General features: G+C 41.1%; 1 protein-coding gene across 1 annotated transcript in view; it reads right to left on the bottom strand.

Annotated features, from left to right (window-relative positions):
• The window catches only part of LOC132567360 (putative ferric-chelate reductase 1), a 32,405-nt gene extending 12,675 nt beyond the window's left edge, over positions 1 to 19,730 (bottom strand). Inside the window, exons 1-8 of the mRNA XM_060233035.1 lie at positions 19,639 to 19,730; positions 13,293 to 13,488; positions 10,594 to 10,730; positions 6,694 to 6,785; positions 4,135 to 4,216; positions 1,931 to 2,116; positions 1,218 to 1,319; positions 68 to 209 (exon numbers count right to left, since the gene is read on the bottom strand). Coding sequence (XP_060089018.1) covers positions 68 to 209; positions 1,218 to 1,319; positions 1,931 to 2,116; positions 4,135 to 4,216; positions 6,694 to 6,785; positions 10,594 to 10,730; positions 13,293 to 13,488 — 937 coding nt within the window. The 5' untranslated portion in view covers positions 19,639 to 19,730. The remainder of the gene's footprint in view (positions 1 to 67; positions 210 to 1,217; positions 1,320 to 1,930; positions 2,117 to 4,134; positions 4,217 to 6,693; positions 6,786 to 10,593; positions 10,731 to 13,292; positions 13,489 to 19,638) is intronic.
• Positions 19,731 to 23,750: the final 4,020 nt, after the last annotated feature.

The following is a 23,750-nucleotide window of genomic DNA, read 5'->3' as shown; positions in this document are numbered from 1 at the left end:
AATTTACAAGTGACTGAATTACTCCTGTAAATGCTATCTCTCTTTCCCAATTTGACATGGGACTCACCAGCAGATGATGGCCCATAAGCCAAAAATACATAATACAAGCTGTCACTGGTTCTTGACTGAGTTGAGATGGCATTTCTTGAAATGAAAGAACATCTGATGATTCCATTCTTAAAGGATGTTTCCAAAATTTCCACATTCTCCTGGAAAAAAACACCAATTAATATGCTTGGCGGTGGTTATGGTACATATAGTGATACATTTATAAATACAAAAATCATTGAAAATTGACAGCAATGAATTAAAATTATTTTGCAGCTCTTGAAATATCTCTGCCTTTTCTTTAGAATGAGTAATTGAAGCCCCCCCCCCATAAGTGCTTTGCAAAGGGGCGGAGGAATCAGACCACAAAAAAAATTATACTGAACATTTGAAAATCCATGAGTATTTTCAGAAAATATATGTACTATTAGATTCCAGTCAGCAATCCCTGAGAAAAGTCAATCACCACAATCCCATTTAGAGGTCAATTCCTTTTACTCTCTCAACAACCAGGCTCATGTAGAAATTACTAGTAGGGGCACAAGAAATGTTTTTTTGTGTGTGTGTTTTTTAAAAGCAAGAAAAGGGAAAGGTTCTGAACAGTTGCATCTGGGGAAGAGTGATATTTCACTCTTGAAACACTGAAGGCAACAGGGTGCAGGACATCAGTGACCACATAAGAACATAAGAGAAGCCATGTTGGATCAGGCCAACGGCCCATCCAGTCCAACACTCTGTGTCACACAGTGGCAAAAAATTTTATATATACACACACACTGTGGCTAATAGCCACTGATGGACCTCTGCTCCATATTTTTATCTAAACCCCTCTTGAAGGTGGCTATGCTTGCAGCCGCCACCACCTCCTGTGGCAGTGAATTCCACATGTTAATCACCCTTTGGGTGAAGAAGTACAGGTACTTCCTTTTATCCGTTTTAACCCGACTGCTCAGCAATTTCATCAAATGCCCACGAGTTCTTGTATTGTGAGAAAGGGAGAAAAGTACTTCTTTCTCTACCCCATGCATTATCTTGTAAACCTCTATCATGTCACCCCGCAGTCGACGTTTCTCCAAGCTAAAGAGCCCCAAGCGTCCTTCTACATTCTGTATAATACTTAGAATACTGTTTTTTAAAAAAACACTGTAGCATTGAAAGACAGTTAGTACCAGAGGTTTAATACTTGGAGTAGTACGTCCAGTTGAGAAGGCATGTTGAACATCAACGTGATCTGAATCATTCCTACCACAAATATAGATGTCATCATTGCCCTAGGAAAAGATTTAGATATATAAATAAAGGCAGGACAACAGGTTAATCCTCCAGCAGTTATTACTGAGCATAAGCTCAGTGTCAAGCTTGCCATTACTAAATCATGGGTATCTTATCTTTCCACACAGCTGTCAATGTAATTCTGGCTATAGCTAACAGTCTTGATATTAATTTCATTTTACAAGTGAAACCATAGTTTGGTGGTCCATTGTACTAGCAAACTATTGTTTGCACAAATTAGGCAGAAGCTGTTTGAATGACTGCATGTAAACTGAAGAGGAAGAAGTGAAAGCAAGAAAACAGGAGTTCATTCACGTAAAGTCAATCACAGTTTGCTATTAAATCTGAACCAACTAATGTGAATTTTGGTGACATTCCATTAAAAACAATATTATTATAATAAATTTCTGCCTTCATCAGGACCACCAAAGGTGCTAACTGATAGTGTTTTAAATTTCTCTGTTACTGCCCATAGATTGGTTATAACTGCCATGTTTGTCTGTGGTCCTTCTGATGGCTGGTTAGAATTTAGGTATCTCTTGCACATGTGAGAGGTATTTAAAATACACATCCACCTGCTCCTGTTTTTGCTTTCTGACATTTATCTCACCATAATAGTGTCATCAGAAAAGCCAATAGCTACGTATCCATCTGAAAGTCCACTCATTTCAAATCTGAAAGCACCACTCTCAATTGCCTCTGATTTCATAAAGTAACATTCTGGGTCAAGTGGACTGCATCCTCCAGGGATACTGAAACAGAACTTCTGTGCACCACACACTTCTTTTGAGGACATCTGCAATGAAAAATAGTTCCCCAGATGTCAACTATGAACCTAGCTACACAATCTTCTTTTTTTAACATTAATCCTGCCTTTTACTTGACATTATATTCTCTAGTTTAAGTACATTACAAATGCCCTTTACAAGTTAAACTTCAGAGGAATATCAACTTGAAATTCAATATACATGCATACACTGAAATACATAAAGGCCCACATTCATTCTTGTATTTGGTGTCAGATGCATTTGTTACAGCAATGATCAAGTATCTTAAACTCTATCAATATAGAATCACAGAGTTGGAAGGGGCCATACAGGCCATCTAGTCCAACCCCCTGCTCAATGCAGGATCATGATGATCACAGAATACACTTTTAAGAGCCATTCCAAACTAGTAAAACTAGTTTGTAACTGATGTTTTTAAATTTTTGATTTTTGTAGAGAAAGTTTTTGAAACAGATAACTGAGAACCTTATGTATTCTCTGATGAGCATGCCTAATTATGCACTTGTTTCCAAACATTCATTTCCTGTCTGGGAAAATTGTTTCTTCCTTTACCACACTAACAAGAGGGAACTCAGTAGTCCTCAGGAAGAGGACACTGATTGTGGATCCTGTTTTTAAAGATCTCCATTCCATTCTTGTCTGAGCCTTGTATCATGGCTATGAGAAATGTGGTGTGGGACATCAGGAATAGAACAAGGGAACCAATGTTTATAGAATTGGTGCTTTTGGTTGCAATGGTGTGACCCGAGTTTTTTTGCCAGCTGATAGTTTTGACTCTCCAAATAATTTGTACCTGACACCTGCAATACAAGCCTTCTATGTACTACAGTAGATGTTTAACACACCCAGCCATACCTTTGGATACATTTTCAGGTATAAATACATCCCATTTTTGCCATATTTGTTGGTTTTAAATTTGATAGTTTTAATTGATGGTTTTAATATAATAGTATATTTTAATTGAGAAATATAATTGTTATGTAATTAGTGTATTTTATTATTGTATTATTATAATGTCTGCATTTTATGCCATGTAAGCCACCCTGAGCCTGCTTCAGCGGGGAGGGCGGGGATATAAATTAAAAATTATTATTATAGTCCTTGTGTCCTGCTGACCACTCAAAAAGCAGCAACCCAACTCATGTCAGATTTTCCCCGTATAAAGCTCCAGTCATTCTACATGTACCCCCCTCCTTTTGTTCATCTTCAGGCTGAATCATACTCCAAGATCTAGTATAGTATTACCCCATTTCTCCTAGCCCTATCTCGCTCACTCCTCTCTTTGTTTCTATATCTTGTGTGTAAGCCAGCCCACTGATAAGTGTGTATGTTTAGATTTTATTATTTTATTTTATAAATAAATTCCATTTTATTTTATTTTATTCATTGGCCTGTTCTTTGGCTCCAATAAAAGGGACTATTTGGGATTATCTCCGTAAACATAAATAAAAGATTCTGCTTTGCCCCACCTCTTGCTACATTCTGCCTTTTGAAGCTACTTTCCCCAAATAAAGATCAAAAGCAATTCTAATTAACAATTCTATCAGGGGTAACACACATGGAAGTAAATCTTGACATAAAAGAAAGGAACCTCGACAGAAGCAGAGGGGAAACCTATAATGGAAAGCAAGATGCAGAGATCAAAAACTTACTGTTGTTAAAGAGGGTCTAGAACTCTGTGGGAAACTGGGTAAATCCTGTGAAAGAAACGGAACCATCAAAATGGCTTAGGAAAGCAGCTTCTTTTTAAACTTCCCATCCCAAAAAATCTTGCAATCAAAGGCAATCTATGGCAGCATGTTTACATAAACATTTCCTCTTACAGAATTCCTCACCAATTCTGAAACACATCGCATATGAAGAATAGTCTATATAAAACAGACAGTCCACAGATGTAGGAGAAACAGGGATACTGCCACACACATTGGCAGCATTGTGGTTCACAGGTTCCAACCTAAAGTCTTAAACCAAAAACTGAAACATTATTGCACAGTGATATAGTGACTCCGATCGCAGAAAAACTTACTAAAACTGGTGGACTGGAGGATACAAGAATTTGGCTTTGAACCTCAGCCCAGAAAACTGTAAAATTATGAAGCACCGTTGCTCTGTAAAGGGAGTAAAAAAACCCACAGTGAAACATAGTTTTAAGAGGAATCCCAACCATTCCTGCCAGCTTTGTTATACCACACTAGTGCAAATTTCATCTCCATTTCATATACTGATATTCATCTTTAACCAGAGCCTACTGTGTGTCAGTCATACATTGCTGTCTACTAAATTCTTGAGCACTTCCCCCATTATTGGAATAATTTACAGTATATGTAGGGGATGCAGAATTGCAAACAACATGGTTTCTGCAAGTTAAAGAGGTCTGTGTCACAGAATTTTGGGTTGGGTATCTTATGAAATGGGCACTAAGCTCTGCAAATACCTTAAGCCTCTATATTTTTCTTGGAGCTGGTCCTCTTTCTATGATTTCTGGCTGCAGTTATGAACTTGGCCACCAGCATTCTAAGCTATTCAGCACTATTATGCATTCATATTGCTAACAGGACAGCAGAATAGAAAACAAAAAACTAGGGTAAAGTTGAAAGTCCTCTGGGGACAGGAATTTCCTTATTTGGTATGGCAGGAAACAAGATGGAGGAAGCAGCCATGTATAAGACCCAGAAAGTAGGTGAAAGGGAGAGGGCAACTGGGGCTCTGATTGGTTATTTGGCAAGTATTATTGTTTATATTAAATCGCAACTGCAGTTTTTGGAATGCATAAACATCTGATACTATCAGATAAGACAGAGATTGTGAGCCTTTATAAACCCTGCACTTTTGAGCAGAATCGGCTGACTGACTGTATGAGAGGCAGGGAACTCTTTGTCAGTCAAGCCAAGAAATTAACAATCCTTGTTCATTTCTGTTTGGGGCCTCAAACATAGAGAAAATGCTCAAACTTAGAACACAGAGCATAGCTCTGATAGAATGGGACTTGGGACTTAGATTTTAAATGGGAAAATGTAGACCAATAGGGTAAAGTCCCTGTTGCTGTTGGGACTTAGATTTTTCAGTATGCTCTCTGCTTTATGGTCGAACTATGCTTTAGGCTTGACTGAATTCTAACTGTGTAATGGTTTTCTTAAATGTACTAAGTTTATCCAGCCGTTTGCTTTTCTATCCACATATTTTAAGCCTTCTGTCTGGATGAGCAACTGGATGAGCAACTGTACTAATGTAATCTCTCGTTTTGCCTTTCTAACTATATTTTAAGCCTTCTGTCCAAATGAGAAACTTGGAGTCCAATAAACAGTTTTGCTTTTCCAAACCTGGAGTCTAATAAAGTTTATCTACAAGGTCTTAAAACTTATTAGTGAGTATGTATTAGACTTCTGATAACTGCAGGTAGTTTTGGTAACCGCCAGCTTTAGTTTTGGGTTTGTGCTGTTGGGGGTACAAAAGAAATCCCCCAACAAAGTTGGTGACCCATCAATGTGATTTCAGAAGCTCCTGGTTGTTTGGGTAATTGGAGGTACAGGAGCTGTGCATAAACAGAATTTGCTAACAGTCTGGTTTACACCTCCCTAGCTGCACATACAGTTGGTGATCAAATGTGCCATTAAGTTGCAGCTGATTTACAGCAGCCCTGTAGGGTTTTCAGGGAAAGAGACAAACAGAGGTTATTTGCTATTGCCTGCATCTGCTTAGCATTCGTTAGTGGTCTCCAATCCAAATACTAACCAGGGCCAACCCTGCAAAGCTTATGAGATCTGACGAGATCAGGTCAGTACTTCCTAATGCCAAAGAAACTAGCCATAGTACCAGGGAGTCATTTTGTAGAAAAAGAAGTGCTGGAGCTCATTAGAACAACTCATTTGCATATGCCACACACTCCTGATATCACCAAAAGATGTACTAAATTATATCAGTTCAGCATCTATAAAATGTTTCTTGAATTATAATTGCCATAATAAAACCTTACCCCATCATACTTTTTAAATTATTTTCTCCTATGTGGCGTAATGAAGATTTCCATCTGTCTGTTTAATATTAGAAAGTTTGTCAAATCTTAGAGTTCAGCAAAATTCTCACAGGGGGTTTGAACAATGAAGCCCAAAAAGAAGTATGGGGCGGGGGAGAAAGAAAGAGCACAATAAAATTTAGAGCTTCTGGAGCTCCGTTCCTGTGAGCTCCTGCCCAAAATGATGCCTGCACAGTACTATCTGGGAAATGGCTTCACTCTGCTACCATAAACACAGCAATGAGATTTATAAAGGGATTAACAATGAGATTTATCATTATCATTCTAACATGCAACTCAGAGCAATAATTTCATCAGCTATTTTTAGGACCAAAGTATGACAGTTAGTTGGGCTTTTTCTCCTGCACTGTGCATCTGTTTGCCCTGCTATGGTCCACAAATTATATCTGGGATTATCATGGATTAATTAAAAATAGGATTTTATTATCATGCTGACACAGAAGAGCACAGTTTTCTAGGGTCCATATTATAACAATAAGATTACTTTGCCCCTTGTGAAAATGAGGCCTTTCAAGGTCTGCTAGCTTGTTCAAGCAAACAAACAGAACTTACTTGAAGATAACACGCTTCAGATCAGGAGGAGCAACCCAAATTGCAGATACATTTTGCTTGTTTCTGCTGTCAGTATGACTCACAGAAGAATTCTGTAATTAAAAGGGGGGGAACCATGAAACCTGATATGAAACAAAACAATACAGTTTGATAAAATGAGTCCATAAAAGGAATCAATAATCTGGCATAAACACACTTTTACTTCACATTTTTACCTCATATGCAATAAAATTCTTGTCTCTACTTGATACAGCTAACCAAGGATGATACCGCTAACCAAGCTCACTACTGTGTAGTTTGATCATTTCTAGATAATCCTGCCAATTGGTAAAGAAATTTTTACCACATATGAGATGTACAAAAGGGGTGACAAGGATGTTTAGAAACACAGCAACAGTTAGTTCAGTATGCCTGCCAGAAAATGAGAACACTGAATAATGATTGTTAAAGCATTTATGCTGAGAACAAGCTAACCACAACATTACTAGTCTTTTTATCAGAATAGTTCAAGTGTGAATTCTCAGAAGTTCAAGATAATAACACCATTGTGTAGTGGTGGCTTTAGTAACAAGAAGAATGGACTGGAGTGAACAGCTAGGCAAACTGTCAAACAGAAGACAGCACTATTGCCTCCTGCTGTGGGAAACAGTTGTCAGATGGAGTTCTCATATTATCAGCAGAAATAACAGCCAGGGATTCACAGGTCCACTGCTGATGCAATGGGAATGAATTTCCTGGCTGCTCCATGAGACCTGGAGCTTTGGGTGAGGGGCAGGAGGCATGTGAGTCCTTCCATAACACTCAAAAGCAGGAAGCAATGGGGCTAAGGAGGACTGCCACAGGCTTGGCTGAAAATAGAGGGGAAAGAAATAAACATTAACAGATCTTCATTCAAAATGAGTAACTGCTAGGGGCACACCCCTACTCTTCCCTCTCTTCACCATAACCATAAAGCTTATACAAATTATGCCTGGGCCCCCAAATCATAAAAAAGATAGTGACTTATATTCAACTAGTGAGCCACTAGTGAAGCTATAGGGTTGCCAATGCCAGTTTGGGGAAATTTTGGAGATCTCGGGGGGAGGGCAGATGCCTGGGGAGGACAGAATTTGGGGAGGGAAAACTCAATGAGGATATGATATCACCCTTGGACTTCTGTCTGAAATTGGCATTTCCTCCAGGAGAAATGATCTCTGGAAATCAGCTGTAATTCTGGGAGAACTCCAGGCCTAGGATTACCAATCCACAACTGGAGGCACGGGCCCTGGTTTAGAGGCCCTTCCCCCACTTCAGGGTTATCAGATTATACTCTATGAAGACCAGTTCCCATAGGGCAGGGCTTTTTTTGAGCAGGAATGCACAAGAACATAGTTCCAGCTGGCTTGGTGTCGAGTGTGTGGCCTAATATGCAAATAAGTTCCTGCTGGGCTTTCTCTACAAAAAAAGCCCTGTGTAAAACAATGGTGATGTCAGGAAGTGTGACCTAATATGCCAGTAAATTCCTGCTGGACTTTTTCTACAAAAAACCCCCCTGCCATAGGGTATAATGGAGAATCAATCCATGGGTATATAAGGCTCCGAGGGTTGTTTTTTGAGGTAGAGGCACCAAATTTTCAGCATAGCATCTTATGCCCCTCCTCAAAAAACAGAGAGAGAGAGGGAGGGAGAGAGAGAGAGAGAGAGTGAGTTGTGAGTGTGGAACTTCTGAGCTCAGAAGAATCTTGCCTGAGAAGTAGCAATCTGCAGACAAACAAGCAGGGTTTTTTTTTAGCAGAAACACACTGGAACGCGGTTCCAGCTGGTTTAGCATCAGGGGGTGTGGCCTTGTATGCAAATGAGTTCCTGCTGGGCTTTTTCTACAAAAAAAGCCCTGTGCAAAACAATGGTGATGTCAGGGGGTATGGCCTAATATGCAGATAAGTTCATGCTGGGCTTTTTCTACCAAAGAAGCCCTGCAGACAAGGAATGACGAATGATGCTTATCAGGAAAGATGTAGCTAACCCCGCCATCCTATCTAACTGGCCTGCAGGAGGCAGGATTCTGCTTTTCTTCTTTTGTACCTGAGACATGGCTTACTCCAACAAATATTAATTCAATTAACTGTAAAACATGTATCCATATCCTTGAGTCTTTATAAATTAGGAAGAAAAGATAAATACAATAGCCAATGAATATGAAGGAAATGAATTCAAAACAGACTGTGGAAGACTGGAAATTATCACCACTGCTGATGTAACATTCCCACAGAAGAAAAAGGAAACTATTATTTTATTGCAAGTCTTTGGTTTCCTGCCTGAATCCCACAATAACAGGTGGTAGTTGTAATTCACATCTAAGCAGCTAAAAGCTGCCCTGCTGGCTTCTGATTTTTTGGGGAGAAGTATTGGATGTATAATATAGTGGGTTCCAGACAATGAAGAGGCGAGGTGGTAGTGAACATAGCTCTTTAATTAGTACAGCATAATATAGGACTGCACTCAAAGACTGAAACTAGGCCAACAGGGCCAACTATATATACACACACAAGATTCCCGTGCTAGCATGCTATTGGACCATTCAAACCAGTAGGAGTCCCGTGATTGGAGCAGGGCCGCAGGGATTTGAATCCCGCTGCCCACTGTTCCCGAGTCCCCAAGCTCAGTCTTCCAGGCTCCAATGAGCCAGGCAAGAGCTCCATATATTGAACACAATTCCAATCACATATATAACAGGATGTATAGAAGATTGCCCAGAGCTCCAGCAACAGTACCAACAATCCTTGTTCAGTCGTCTGTTCTCTCTATCTACACCAAATCAGAGATACTCAGTTAAAAAGTTGTTATACAGCCTCAATTCTCAATGAAATTAAAGATTCCACCCTTTGGCCCTCCCCTAAAACAGACCCTTATACAAACTGTAGCACAATCCTGTGCAGAGTTACTGTTTTCCAAGGCCCCAAAAATCAATGTGCTTAGACTGGAATAACTCTGTAAAGGACTGCACTACTATAGCAAACATAATTTGAAGCTAAGGAAACTTTTAAAAAGCTATTTGTGTATAATATGGGAGAGTCTATTGTTCAAAGAAAAAAAAAACCTTCTTAAAATCCCACCAAGGATACTCAAAACACTTTGGGCACACCTGAAGCAGCTTTTTGGATCTTAGCTTGAAGTTTTACTCAGCAGGGTCTATCTATGAATCGCATATTTATCACAGGGATCTCAGAGCATGTAAAGCGCTCTTCTATTTCATCTGCACAACAATCTTGGCAGGTTCTATAGAATTAGAAAGAGATAGCTGTCAAGATCACTCAATGATAGGGCTGACTGCTCTGGGTTGGGAAATACCTGAAGATTTGGGGGTGAAGCCTGAGGAGGGTGGAGTTTGGGGAGGGGAAGGATTTCAGCAGAGCATAATGCCATACAGTCTACCTTCCAAAGCAGCCATTTTCTCCAGGTGAACTGATCTCTGTTGCCTGGAGATCAGTTGTAATCCCAAGAGATCTCTGCTCCAATTTTTTTGATGAGGATGGCAATGAGTACCATTCTACCTGGCTCTCCCCTCCTCTCCCCCCTCCTCTGCTTTTCCCACTTATTGTAGGATAGTAATGTATACTGTAAATCTAATGGGTACCATTCAGATATAATTTTAACTATTTTAACTTTGGTTTTTAAATTGTATATTTTGTTGTTAACCGCCCTGAGCTCTGTGAAGTCAAAGAGGAGCAGTATACAAATCTAAATTATAAAAAAAAACCAACCTGGAGGCTGGCAACTCTACTGAGGTTCATGACTGAGTGGGGAGTTGAATCTAAGACTCCAGTTCTAGTCTGACACAGTAATCACGATACTAAAAAAAACCACAGCCAATGAGGTAAGACAGAAAAAACAACAAGTATTACACAAGGCATAATCACATACCTGAATGTTGTTACACACAAGACCTTGGGTTTTAGGAGTTATGATTTGAAAAACACCAACAGGGACGGTTCCTCCAATTGCTTGGGCCTGTAGTAAAAATCCCTTAAAACTGGAGTCATTCATCGCTGCTAGAGATACTGAATTTAAAAAAAAAAAATGCAGAACAGTAGTGTAAGTTGAACCATTTTGCTATGATTGACAGGTCGGATCTAGGAGGGGGAGAGGGGGGTGCTTGCCCCAGGCGCCGACACGGGGGTGGGGCGCCAAATTGAGTATGGAGTCCATTGTATTCTATGGGCCCATAAGATAGAATGGCCCGTAAGGGGGCATCATTTTTTAATTTTGCCCCCCCTCAAAAAACATGTAGATCTGGTCCTGATGATTGGTATTAATAACAGGAAACAGATGATGTGAAAGTTGTGGCTATATGGCATTAGTAATCTACTCCACTGGGACAATCAGCATGTGACCCTGCAAAGGTAAATGCACAATATCCACCTTTTAAGCGCAAGGTTAACTCTCCCGGTGAAATCAATTGCAGATGGTTTGTTTTGGATGGAACTTGTCCTGTGTTTTTCAGCCTTTCTTTTGGAATATATAAATATACACAGAGAATGTCCAAAAAAGAACCAAGTCCAAAGCATCTGAAAGACCACAAAGCATAGATCCTTTCCCTCACTGCAAATCACTGCTTCACCCTAGGTTACCCTAGGTTACCTACAGATTTGGTTTCACTGCAGAGAAAAAGATAATAATTTGCATTGATTTCCCCTTTCTGCACAGAGAACAATGACTGAAACAGGAAACTTTTCCACTGGCAGATACAAAGAACCTTCAGCCCGTAGGATTGCCACTCCTTCTGATCTTGCTGGCCAAAGATAACCCATGGACTGCAACTGACTGGGATCCCACATGCCACATGCAGTGTTCTTCCTGTGCACCAGGGTTTTCCAGACCCCCTTCCCATCACAGCTCCTTGTGCCTCACCCCAAATCCATTTCTGGAGGTTGGGAAACTTTCCAGAGATGTAGCTTATGGGACTGCAACCACAACAGGTAATCAATCAACACACATACACATACACTCTTGGCAAAAGCACATACATGCATACAGCTCTCAGGATCCTTCCTGGCCCTTGTCAAACTGAAATGTAGGGCAGGGTTTTGAGAGTAAGAAAAATGAAGGACAGGAATCCTTTACTAAGCAGATACATTGCTGAATGCAATGAACAGCCTCAAAATGTATTATTTATAATTTTATTTATTAAAATATTTATACCCCACCATCCCTAGTGGTTCAAGACAGTGTACAATAATCTTTTTTAAAAATCATTTTCAGAATAAAATAACAAGCCCCAAATCTGCCCCCCCTTAAAAAATGACTGCCAAGTAGCTTTTAATTTAAAACAAGCGACTCTTTCATTTTGTCTAGGGCAGGGGTGGCCAAACTGCAAGTCTGGAGCTACATGTGGCTCTTTCGCACATATCGTATGGCTCTTGAAGCCCTCACCACCCCATTGGCCAGCTTGGAGAAGGCATTTCTCTTTTTAAATCACTTCTCTAAACCAAGCCTGCAGCAGCTTGGAGAATGCACCTAAAGTTTAAGTTGCTTTCTTTCCACCTCTCCCTCCCCATCTATTTTCTTTCCTTCCTTCCTCTCTCAAACATTTGATGTTCATGTCTTGTGGCTCTCAGACATCTGATGTTTATTCTATGTGGCTCTTATGTAAGCAAGTCTGGACACTCCTGAGCTATATGATATATTGATCTTGAGCATTGAATAGCTGTTGTTAATAATTTATCATCCAATAGACAAAAGGAGTAAGAAAATTTTAGGATTACTGAAGTTTTTACATTCCTGCTGGCAAGTAGAAATGTAACGAGGTCATAAGACTATACATTAGGGTGAGCTCACAAGTATGGTGAAATATAACACCTCTTGAGATTATTGTACTGACACTCCACAAGAATATGCAGTTGTGGGGACAGAGGCAGATTTGTTCTGAATAAGGTAGACGTATGACCTACCCCTCACAACTGCTGAGGAATGAGCATTTAGTCTGGCCAGAATGAATTCCCATAAAAGGCTCTGGGTAGTCAACAGACAGAGGTAAGAAGGAAGACATTTTGGTGGCGCAATACAAAAAAATTGGGATGAACAGGTGCAGTATGCTCTAAAAGCAGAGCTTTAGTGATCAATTAATTTTACACGATTTCTCACCAACGCAAATACTGCATTTAGTCTAGCCGGATATATTGGGTGATGTCATCCTCTTGGGTGATGTTGAGGTTAACACCAAGAGCCAGAAGTCTCTCAAAGACAGTCTTAAATCATATTGACCCATAAGAGTCTTTTTTTCAGGAATGCCAGATAGGAATGCCTTGCTGCCCAAATATGACTTGATGAACAGTCTAAATCAGAAGTGGCCAAACCTGATTAATGTAAGAGCCACATATAATAAACATCAGATGTTTGAGAGCTGCAAGACATGAATGTCAGATATTTGAGAGCTGCAAGGGAGGGAGGGAGGGAAATAGATGAGGGAGAGTGAGGCAGAAAGAAAGCAACTTTAAATGCAGTCACCAAGCTGCTGGCCAACGGGGCAGTGTGGTCTAGGAGAGCCAAACAATATGTGTGAAAGAGCCACTGTTTGGCCACCTGTGATATAGCTTTTTTTGAAAGAAGGAAAGGGGATTTACCTGTGATCTCATCACCAGGGTTAAACGTTGTGCTAGAGACAGAGATGGCATATAGTGGTTGGGAGGTCTGTGGAGCAGAAGTCCCATGCATGGGTAACATAGAATTACAGGCCATACCAATTTTCCCATTTGGGTAGCTCAGGACTGTTGAAGAAAACACTTCCAAAAATAGAAACAGACCAGGCCATGTTTCCATCTGTGAAGAAATACATTTGAAATATGAAACCCCTGCCAGCTAATTCTGGAGAGACAAAATAACTGATTACATGGAATTCCACTGATATATAACAGTAATAATTGCAATCCAGTAATGCTATTATGCAAGCTGGGACAAGCGCATGCATGCTGTAACTGCCATATATTTTAAGACTCTTTTTGGAAGAAACACATATATAATCCAATTCTTCTATCATGCTACTGCATTGTGCAGCTATTATGCTAACTTACCCATGGAGAAAGAATATCTGTAACTAGGTCTCAATAATGCACAATACGGGAACTGTTTTATTCAGCCCAATGAGAGGATTGCAAGGTCTGCATTGTGGATCCTATTGGTGAAAACACTACGTGTCCATACATGCAGTTTGGGTTTATACAATTTTTTTCACATAAATCACATTTTAGTATTTTTAACCAATTATGGAGGAGAATGTCCAGATTTTGCTGATATATACAGCATTATGAACTATTCCATATGCATTTACAAAACATCTGAGCTATTATTATGCTCAAATATCCATGTACAAATTATGACAGTAAAATGGGCTATTGTGTTCATTACATGTTTGTGCAGGACTGCCAATATGGATCTCTCCAAATTATAACTTATGAGTTTTGCTGTACTGGATTGTATGAGTTTGATTATGGCACAACTACAACAATGCAGCATTTCAAAATTACACTGACTCAGAGGGCTGCAGAGCACGTTAGATGGCTATTAAATTTGCAAAAGTTGTCAAGTACTGCATTACATGATACAATCAAAAAGGTACACCCTTCATATTTCCAGCAATTCCAAGTGAGACCGATATGCCAAAATTTCAAATAAATTTTTATACTTAATTCCCATGTGGTGGTGGCAGAATGAGCACCCTCATCGGTTGGAACGTTTCTGTATGAACTATTGGCTCATGAACCGTCTGTTACCATATCTGGTCATATGAACATATGAAGCTGCCTTATACTGAATCAGACCCTTGGTCCATCAAAGTCAGTATTGTCTTCTCAGACTGGCAACAGCTCTCCAGGGTCTCAAGCTGAGGTTTTCCACATCTATTTGTCTGGACCCTTTTTTGGAGATGCCAGGGATTGAACCTGGGACCTTCTGCTTCCCAAGCAGATGCTCTACCACTGAGCCACCGTCTCCCACTGGTTGACTCCCCTGCCTAGTGCAGGCCCAGGAATGTTGAACAAACCACCAAGCAGTTTTACCTCAGAGACAGACACATGCTTCTATGTGTCTTCTCTATCAACAGGCCCCAGGAAGGCCTGCTGCTCTACTGTGGCCTTACAAAAGGCATCACAGCAGGAGGTGGCAACAGACCTCTGCCGCCCCATCAACTGCACACAGAGCCTCCAAGCAGATGCAGCCTCCAAAGGCTGCCAAAATAGTCAGGGAGCCACAGCCACCACCGCTGCCATAATGTGACTAGGTAGCAAGGCCTGGCAACTCCATGAGTGTTTCCTCAGACGGCATGGCCATCCTACCTTTTACTGTCTTTCCTGGGTCTGTCCTGTCACTCCCTCTCTCCCTCCAACCCTCAGCCTCACCCCAGGATAGTTGGCTGAGAAGGAGAAAGGGTTGCCAACTCCAGGTTGGGAAATTGCTGGAGATTTGAAGGGTGGAGCCTGGAGAAGGTGGGGTTTGAGGAGGGGTAGGACCTTAGGCAGGTACAATGCCATAGACTCCATACTAACAATATCCTCCCTCAGCCTCGCCCCAGGATAGTTGGCTAAGAAGGAGAAAGGGTTGCCAACTCCAAGTTAGGAAATTCTTGGAGATTTAAGTGGTGAGGCCTGTAGAGGGTGGGGTTTGAGGAGGGGTTGGACCCAGTGTTCCCTCTAAGCTGAGCTAATGTGAGCTAGCTCACAATTTTTTAGCCTCTGGCTCACACATTTTTGTCTCAGCTAAGGAAAAATGGCTCCAGAGGAAGCTAATGTATGCAGTAGCTCACAACTTTAATGCCAGTAGCTTACCAAGTAGAAGTTTTGCTCACAAGACTCCACAGCTTAGAGGGAGTATTGGTTGGACCTCAGACAGATACAATGCTATTTCCTCCTGGGGAACCACTGTTGCCAATCTCCAGGTGATGGCTGGAGATCACTCAGAATTACAACTGCTCCCCTTGGTGGGTGGGTGTGTGGGGGAGGGAGTGAATACCTTCACTTGGCTGGATGGGAAGACAGAAAGGGAGGACACTCACCCAGAGCCTCTTTCTAGAGACCATTGCATTTTTTCTCCATAAAGTCCTGCAGTAAGCGGTTCCTTCTTTCTTTCTCCGTACCATTTGGAGTTGAATGCTGAGTTCAAAGGATTTTGCCCATCCCTGTGTCTATTAGAAGAAGCCGACTTTCAGGCTGTGGAAAGACTTTGTGGGGACATTATTCATACTGTATACTCAGTGTTCTGTTCTTTTTGTTCAATCAGTTTGCAATAAATATAATTCTGCACTGTTTCACTGATTTGTGAAAGTTACATTGTTTCTGGTGATTTCCTTTTATTATCCATTGAGTACACCGTTCCAGTTGTGTTTATCATCCTTGGAGAAAATAGCTGCTTTGAAGGGCATTGTATCATGCTGAGGCCCCTCCCCACCCCAAACCCTGCCCTCACCTGGATGCACCCCCAAAGTCTCCAGGTATTTTCCAACATTGACTTGGCAACCCTGGGGGAATAACAAAATAACAAGCAAGTAATAGTGACTTTCTTATGATAGTCTCATTCCTCCTCTGCTATGGCTACAAGTAAATCTTCTGGTACAGATACATTGACTTAATTTGTGTTTACTTGGCACTGAGCCCGTTGTACTGACAGGCTATTAGCATGCTTTCCAATTAAACAGCACTCCCATTAGCCTAGACTTTTAACAAAATTTTCTAGCATTCATTTTCTTAGTTCATTTCCTTATGTTTCCAGGCTGAAGATTTGCATTAATATTATGCCAGAACTTGGTTTAAATATCAGCAATCCAGATAATTACAGCTAACCCAGAGAGAGAGAGAGAGAGAGAGAGAGAGCTGGAGGTCATGTTGACTGCTGTAGGATATTCAGAGAGGTGGCTGAATAGAGTCTGCCCCCGTCCGCTGACAGGGTATTTCAAGGAAGTCTCCCATCCAAGTACTAATTGCAGTCAGTCCTGCTTAGTTTCCTATATCTAATAAGATCAGGCTTCCCTGGGCAATCCAGGTCAGGGCAGTCTTCTTCTTTCCTCGTGGAAATATGCCTTTTCCCTTATATCTCCATGAGGGAAAGTGCTAGAGACTTACTTTGTTTAAAAAAGATGAAAGCTGAGGATTCAGAGAATCTGCTTAAACAATCATTAAAACGCTGCTGTGTTATATTTTAGGATTGTTTTTAAAAAATTGAAATCACTGTCTGGGGGAGGGAGAGGGAGTGGTTTAACAATGGCAGCCCACTCATTAAAAAGTGGACTGGAGGTGAGTGGGTGGGACAAAGAAAACCAGTGGAAATATGCACAAGGGAAAAGCTGACTCAAAATCAGCTTCCAGAAAAAGCTGAGGTAAAAGCGGTTTCAAAAGAGCTGGAAAAAACTTGAGATCGGGCAGGGGACAAAGTGAAAACTAATGGCAAACTAATGCACGCAGAAATCAGTGGATAAATCGCTCCCACTGTCTTATGGTGCTTTACTTTGCCCTTCTCTCCTGCCTACACACAAGAACCTCAGGGACTTGCAGTTCTTGTAGATAGGGCTGTAATCTCCAAGTCAGGAAATTCCTGGAGATTCGGAGACAGAGCCTGGGAAGGACAGAGTTTGGGAGGGAGATGACCCTCTATTTTCACAAGGAGAACTGATCTGTCATCTGGAAATCTTGTGATTCTGGAAGAATCCCAGACTTCAGCTGGTGGTTGGTAGAGCATGTCAAACAGAGAAAAACAAATTTCTTTATTAGTCTCACTCACACAGCCCAAGTCTAACTACACAAGCTGTCTGTTTTAGAACTCAAAATGTTGCCTGTGATAGCTGCTCTAACACTGCTCCTGATTGGCTGCAGCTATTGTCACAAGAGATTGGAACAACAAATACATATCTACAAGAAAATAAAATTCTCTAAATATCTTTGGTTATTATTATAATTTAACCTTAATTTTTTTTGTCATGATAATGGGGATGACAGCCTGAGCTACCACCAGCTCCTTCTGGACTTCTGGGCCCCAGTAAAGTATACCATTCCCCCTGTGTGGGGCCGCTGACTGGGAGATAATAAAGTTATTAGAAAATTTGGTGTTATACAGTTTATTTGCTTACTTCATGTATACCCCACCTTTTTCCTCAGTGGGACTCAAAGCAGGTTACACCATTTTCCTCTCGTCCATCTTAACCTCACAAAATCCTTTGAGGGAAGTTAGACTGAGTGTGTGTGATTAGTCAAGGTTACCCAGCAAGCTTCCACGACAAAGTGAGGGTTCTTCCAGATTCTAGTCTGATACTCTAACCCAGAGGTTGTTTTGTAGAAAAAAAAAGGTGGTGGAGCTCATCCAGGGATTATTATGCAGCTGCACCTACTATTCAATGGACAAGGTGGGACTAAGGAGGTGGAACTACCAGAAAGGTTCAGGAGCTGTGCTCCTGTGAGCTCCTGCTGAACCTGAGGCCTGCTCTAACCACTACACTAGCTCTCAAATAAATAATTATGATGTTGTAAAAATCAGTTCTTGAATGTCTGAAATCAGCCATTGCAAATCAAATGCACATAAACTGCTTTGCTGCCAACTAAAATATAATGCTCCTCATCCATTCAGCTACAAGTCACTGAATGATGATTCACTTGGCGATTGTGCATGGGTGAACCAGTTCTGCTTTCAGGTTTTCAGGCCTAGTACTCTCATAATTTAATTACTCAATGATCCACTGAAAAGTAGCCACCATCAAGTGACCCACTCACTTGTAAGTCAGTACATTAGAATGGCATCTGTTCTTGAGGAATTTCTGTAACTGATCTGAGAGTCATCATGGTGTAGTGGTTTGAGTGACAGACTAAGATCTGGGAGACCCCTGTTCAAATCCCCATTCTGCTGTGGAAGCTTGCTGGATATCCCTGGGTCAGTCACACACCTCAGATTAACCTACTTCACAGGCTGTTGTGAGGATAAAATCAAGAAGGGGAAAATGTTGTAAGCCACTTTGGATCCCCACTGGGAAGAAAAGAGGAGTATAAATGGAGTAATGAAATAATTCTCAAGGATTAAATCCTCTCCTTGGAGGTTTGCAAGGACCCATAAAATCAGGGGGGACACATATTTTACAGTCCTAAACCGTTGAGAGAAAATTAAGACACAAATACAGTCAAGTTACTGTAAGTGTTGGTAATGCCCATAACTGTAAGAAACTTTTTTACTGTTCTGGTTGCTAAGTAAAAACAGTGTCTTTCCACTACCTGTACACCAAAGATCAAGAATAATTTACCTGTAATGAACATGGCAAAATCTGACTTGGAGAGGCAGGAACTATAATAATTAGAGCTCACAGTGGAGTATAACATGCAAAAAGGGTTTTGTAAAAGAGACTTTACATTTCCTTTTGGTACAAGTTGACATGCAACGTTCTTGCAAACATTTTAGAATTACATTATTGAAGCAGCATCTTAGGTGTTTTCAGTTTTGCAAGACAGGCAATAAGCACACATTTCCCCACCACAGCATTTCCAAAGCTTTTCATACAAGAAAACAGATTTCTGAGACACAGGACCAAAAGTTATCCAACGAAGTATCCTCTAGAAGCAAGTCTGAACTTGAGTGCCATGTTTTGAAAGCATACATATCAGCAATCTGTGCGCCCACCAGTCACCTGGAATTTACCCCAGACTGCCAGTGCCATCTCAGCCCCCCTCCAGGGAGCATTCCTGCATCTTTAGGAATAATAAAACTAGCAGGCAGTCCATTCAACAAAGGTAGATATTCCCCAACAAGGAAAAGCAGTGATAAGAAAAGCTTCTGAATTTCTGTTGGCTCAGTTCTTAAGGGGAGCAACAGATATATTGGAAAGGTCTGTTATTCAGACTGCTGAAATATGAATATCGTCGCTGCATTAGCCTAATTTCTCCCCACCATTCATAATTTACCAGTACCTTTCAATGAAGGGAGGGGAACCCGACGCTGGTACCTCACCTCAGTCCCTTTCTTGATTGGATGCAAAGCAGAACAGTACTGGATTTGTAATTGCAGCCGCCAGCATGCTCCAGTGGCGTTTCAATCCTGTGAAGCGCCTAGGAACAAGCTAGACGCACCCCTTACGCTTCGGCATAGAGAAGCCTGGTTTAAACTCGGCGCAACTCCATTCTTTACAATCACAATCAAATCCCTCTGCTGGTCTATGGGAAATACTACACGTGCTGCAAACATGAAGCCCTGTGCTGGTCTCTGACTAATAATATATTGCCTTTCCTAAATTCAAAGCACTTGTACAATAAGAAATACAGTAACACAATAATATAATAAAAGCACAAGAACCGTCACAAGGAATTAATTCACAATCTGAAATAGCACATGGCAGACCACTGTACAGCCACCTGTTCCTCAAAAGCCAGGTAAAACAAGAATGCTGTCCATATCCCTGACTCTGCCATGGAACTGTGCTAAGGTGACCTTAGGCGAGGGTTATCCCTTTTTGAAAAGCAAACAAGAGGCCATATTTTCTGACTAACTACTTCGAAAAACTGATCACTATGACAAATCTCATTTTAAACATCCTTACTATTTAAGCTGTGATGATTGCTACTATGAATATTCTTAACCTTCCTTGTTTTTAGATGAGTTTTAATTGATTTATTTAGACTAAATAATAGTAACATTAAATTACACATTTGATCTTATTATAATTATTTGATTTTCAACACATAACTAATTGTAAAATGAAATTGCATGTGAAGTTCTTGTATCAGTACAAATAAACATATACCTCGTGGTCAGTCTCTTTCAAGTGCTCTTTGTTCTTCCTCCTTAAGCTGACTACACCAAGCGCTTTTCTCTGTAGATTGTATCTTTTTCAACAATTGCTTATTCCTTAAGAGATAGATATGGAATTCTTTGCAAGTAATATGCTTATAATTGTACTAGACTAACAATATACCTCAAAGTGATTCCAAGGACGTTGCTTCTTCCTTTGTTCCACTGAATTTTTATCAGAGAGAAAAGGTGTTCCACATTTGTATTATGGGAGAGTTTTTGAGAACTCTCATCAGATAACCCAACTTCATCAGATAACCCAACTCTACAGTGCTACTGGGTTCGAATCTAGCTGTGCATCCTAGCCTATACAGTGTTTATTTTTACAAATACAAGAAATCTCAAAACTGTTTAAAATGTGCATTATAATTATTACAGAGTTTGCAAACTTATTGGCAATATACAAATGGGATGGGACCATGTGGTGACTGCTCTAACTCTTGTAGAAATCTCTGAACCTGGAAATCTCTGAACCTGCGTTTTTCAGAGTAAGTGCACCTGAATTTATACAAAAACAGCAATGCATCAAATGCCCCTGATGGCAGCAGTCAGGTGAAAATGTCAGAGCTCCTGAAAGTTAGTCTGGCTTCTAACAAAGTGGGTTCCCCAAATTCAGGCCCCTGAACCATGAGGCACTTGACCAACTGCACCTTAAAGAAACTAACACAAGCTGCTTGGTAACATATGAACCAAAGGCTTCTCATGTTGCACCATTACCTATTAAGATACTGGGCCAGGGGCATAAACTACGGGGGCATCAGGGTCCAAGCCTCCCCTGAATTTCCCAGAGGGGGCAATGCCCCTCCTTGGGCTGCTTGGTAGCATCATGAAGCTGCTTAGACTGTCAGGTTCTTCAGTTCAGCCAGTCAGTCCTGCTTGTCTTTGTGGGAACTGAAGAACTTGCTAGGATACACAGGACGGGTTTAGTTTTTTTAAATGTTTATTAAAAGCGGGGGGTGGGGGGCTTCAGTGGGTAATACTGTCTATGAACAAACAACACACAGTGAGAAAGAGCAAGGAAGGGAGAATCCATCTAGCAATCAGGATGCCTCAGTGACTGAACTGAAGCCAAGATTTTAACTTTGCAGTTTAGTATATCATGGCTATAAGCTGCTATAGAAGAGACTTAATAAAACATTCCTACAGTTACATGGCAAAATATTTCCTATAAAATACTCCATACTCAGGACTGGTGCTTCAGATAGCAGGTTATCTTTTCTTTATGTGGGTGAGTATGGAGTATTTTATATTAACTTGCAAAGCTAAAGCCTTGGCTGATTAAGGTTTTTGAAACTAAAACTGGGCCCTTGAATTGATTTGATTCTTCTATTGGGCTTATTTACATTGTGATGGAAGAAGACAACCTTTGTAATGAGACTCTTTATGCAGCAAGACAAAATCAGTGCTGGATTAAACCCTGTGCAGGCCCCTAGGCAGTCAAAATCTTGGGGGTCCCCTCACAAATTATCTCAGAGTTGGAGCGCTCGCCCCATTGCCCCTGGCCCCCGCTGCAGCCTGTGGGCACCTTCTCAAAAACCCCTTTAACAAAGCTATGGGGGAGAAGTAGAGAGAGGCAAATTTGGAGACAATGTCAGCAGCCACACCAGACAAGTCAGGCAAAGAGAGGCTCAATTGCTGGCTTTGCGTGCAGCTGGAAGGGCTGCAAGCAGGGGGGAAATGGGGGGGGGAGCCAGCCCAGGGCCCCTAAAGGTGTGCAGGCCCATAGGCCAGTGCCTACTTTGCTTAATTGTTGATCCAGCCCTGGACGAAATGTATTTCTAATTGGATATGGACATTTCCCTTTAAGGGCTTTGCTGTTGTCACAATATAATTGCTATTACAGTGCTACACAGTTTGGTATTTTTTCCAGGGGACTGGCAACCCTATTTCTCATCCTGGACTCACACTGAATTCCTAGACCTTCTTTGAAATTATTTTGTGCTGCTCTGCCAGCCAAAATTGCAGTCTCATCCTCTCCACTTGCACAGAGGCTGTCAACCCTCTTGTTTTTTTTCCTTCTGGGACCTTGGGACTGCTCCACTGCCTTACCTTATTTCTGCCTAAAATCTCAACTCTCAACCTGCGAATCATTGAGACAAACAATGTATTGGAGCAAAATAAGAGTCAATTGCACCTTTAAGACCAACTTAGTTTTATTCAGAACATAAGCTTTCATGTGCATGCAGATGAGGAAGTTATTGGAAGTTAAAGTATCTTGGAGCCTGAAACGTTAGAGAAAAAGAAATGAAAGAAATGAGAATATTTCTGTCTTTAGCCACATGTATAGGGGGGGCAGAGAGAAGAAGCCTCTGGCTTCAATGATGGAAGTTATGGTGATTTTGGTATCTTGAGACTTGCAGTTTCAGAGAAAAATAAGCAGAAGAGTATTACAGCTATTACAAGGTGACCATGCCAGGTGGAGTTTATCTTTTTTATTTTGTTAGAAATAGTATCAGGCTTGTAGACAAAAATCTTGGGGGCAGGTAGGATGTCAGAGTAAGCTGAAGGTGAACCTATGGAGGGGTTGGCAACAACCCTAGCATGTGCCAACAGCAGCACATCATACCATTTTGCTTGGCATCCACAGCCAGGTCTCTGATCAGTCAACCAAGGTTCTGGCAGTGCTGCTGGTGTCAATGGTAAAGGAGAAGGCAATAGGTATGGCTTATGCTCCTCATTGCATCCCAGATCTGAACAGCCACCAAGCATGTCCAAGGTGAATCCTGAGATGCTGGCAGTGCTCCTGAGGTGGCCTCAGGGAAGGGCAGGATGGGATGGGCCGAAGTCTGGTGGTGGTATGGCACCCTGATGTACAAGGTGGGCACATGGACTGTGTTTGGTTGTATTGTCTACTAGTCCAATAGCCATGTCAGGCAGAGGCTGGACGGCGAGGAGAAGCCAGCAGATAATGAAACAGCTTCAACAATTTCTGAAGATGGACCGAAAGAGACCGTTGTATACAGGACTCCAGGGAGCAACTTTTCTGTTGTATCAACAATGCTGTATAAACCCAATCATATGCCTTATACCACTCACTTAATTTTATTCAGTTGGCTTGCTCCAAGTACAACCCTTTCCTTCCATTTTATTTGCTGGCACACCAACATCTTAACAGGTATACATTGCATGTGTATATATGTGTGGCACTTGGGCCATAAAAGTTGCCTACCCCTTAATTTTTTTAATGCAAAAACCTGAATACTGGAGTCACAATTATTTTTTAAAAAAACATATTTAATGTTAAATTACGGCCATGGCCCTGTATGCAGTCTTCT

The sequence above is a fragment of the Heteronotia binoei genome, chromosome 2 (genome assembly GCF_032191835.1).
Source record: "Heteronotia binoei isolate CCM8104 ecotype False Entrance Well chromosome 2, APGP_CSIRO_Hbin_v1, whole genome shotgun sequence".
Lineage (NCBI taxonomy): Eukaryota > Metazoa > Chordata > Lepidosauria > Squamata > Gekkonidae > Heteronotia > Heteronotia binoei.
This window is presented reverse-complemented; position numbering and strand designations above follow the sequence as displayed.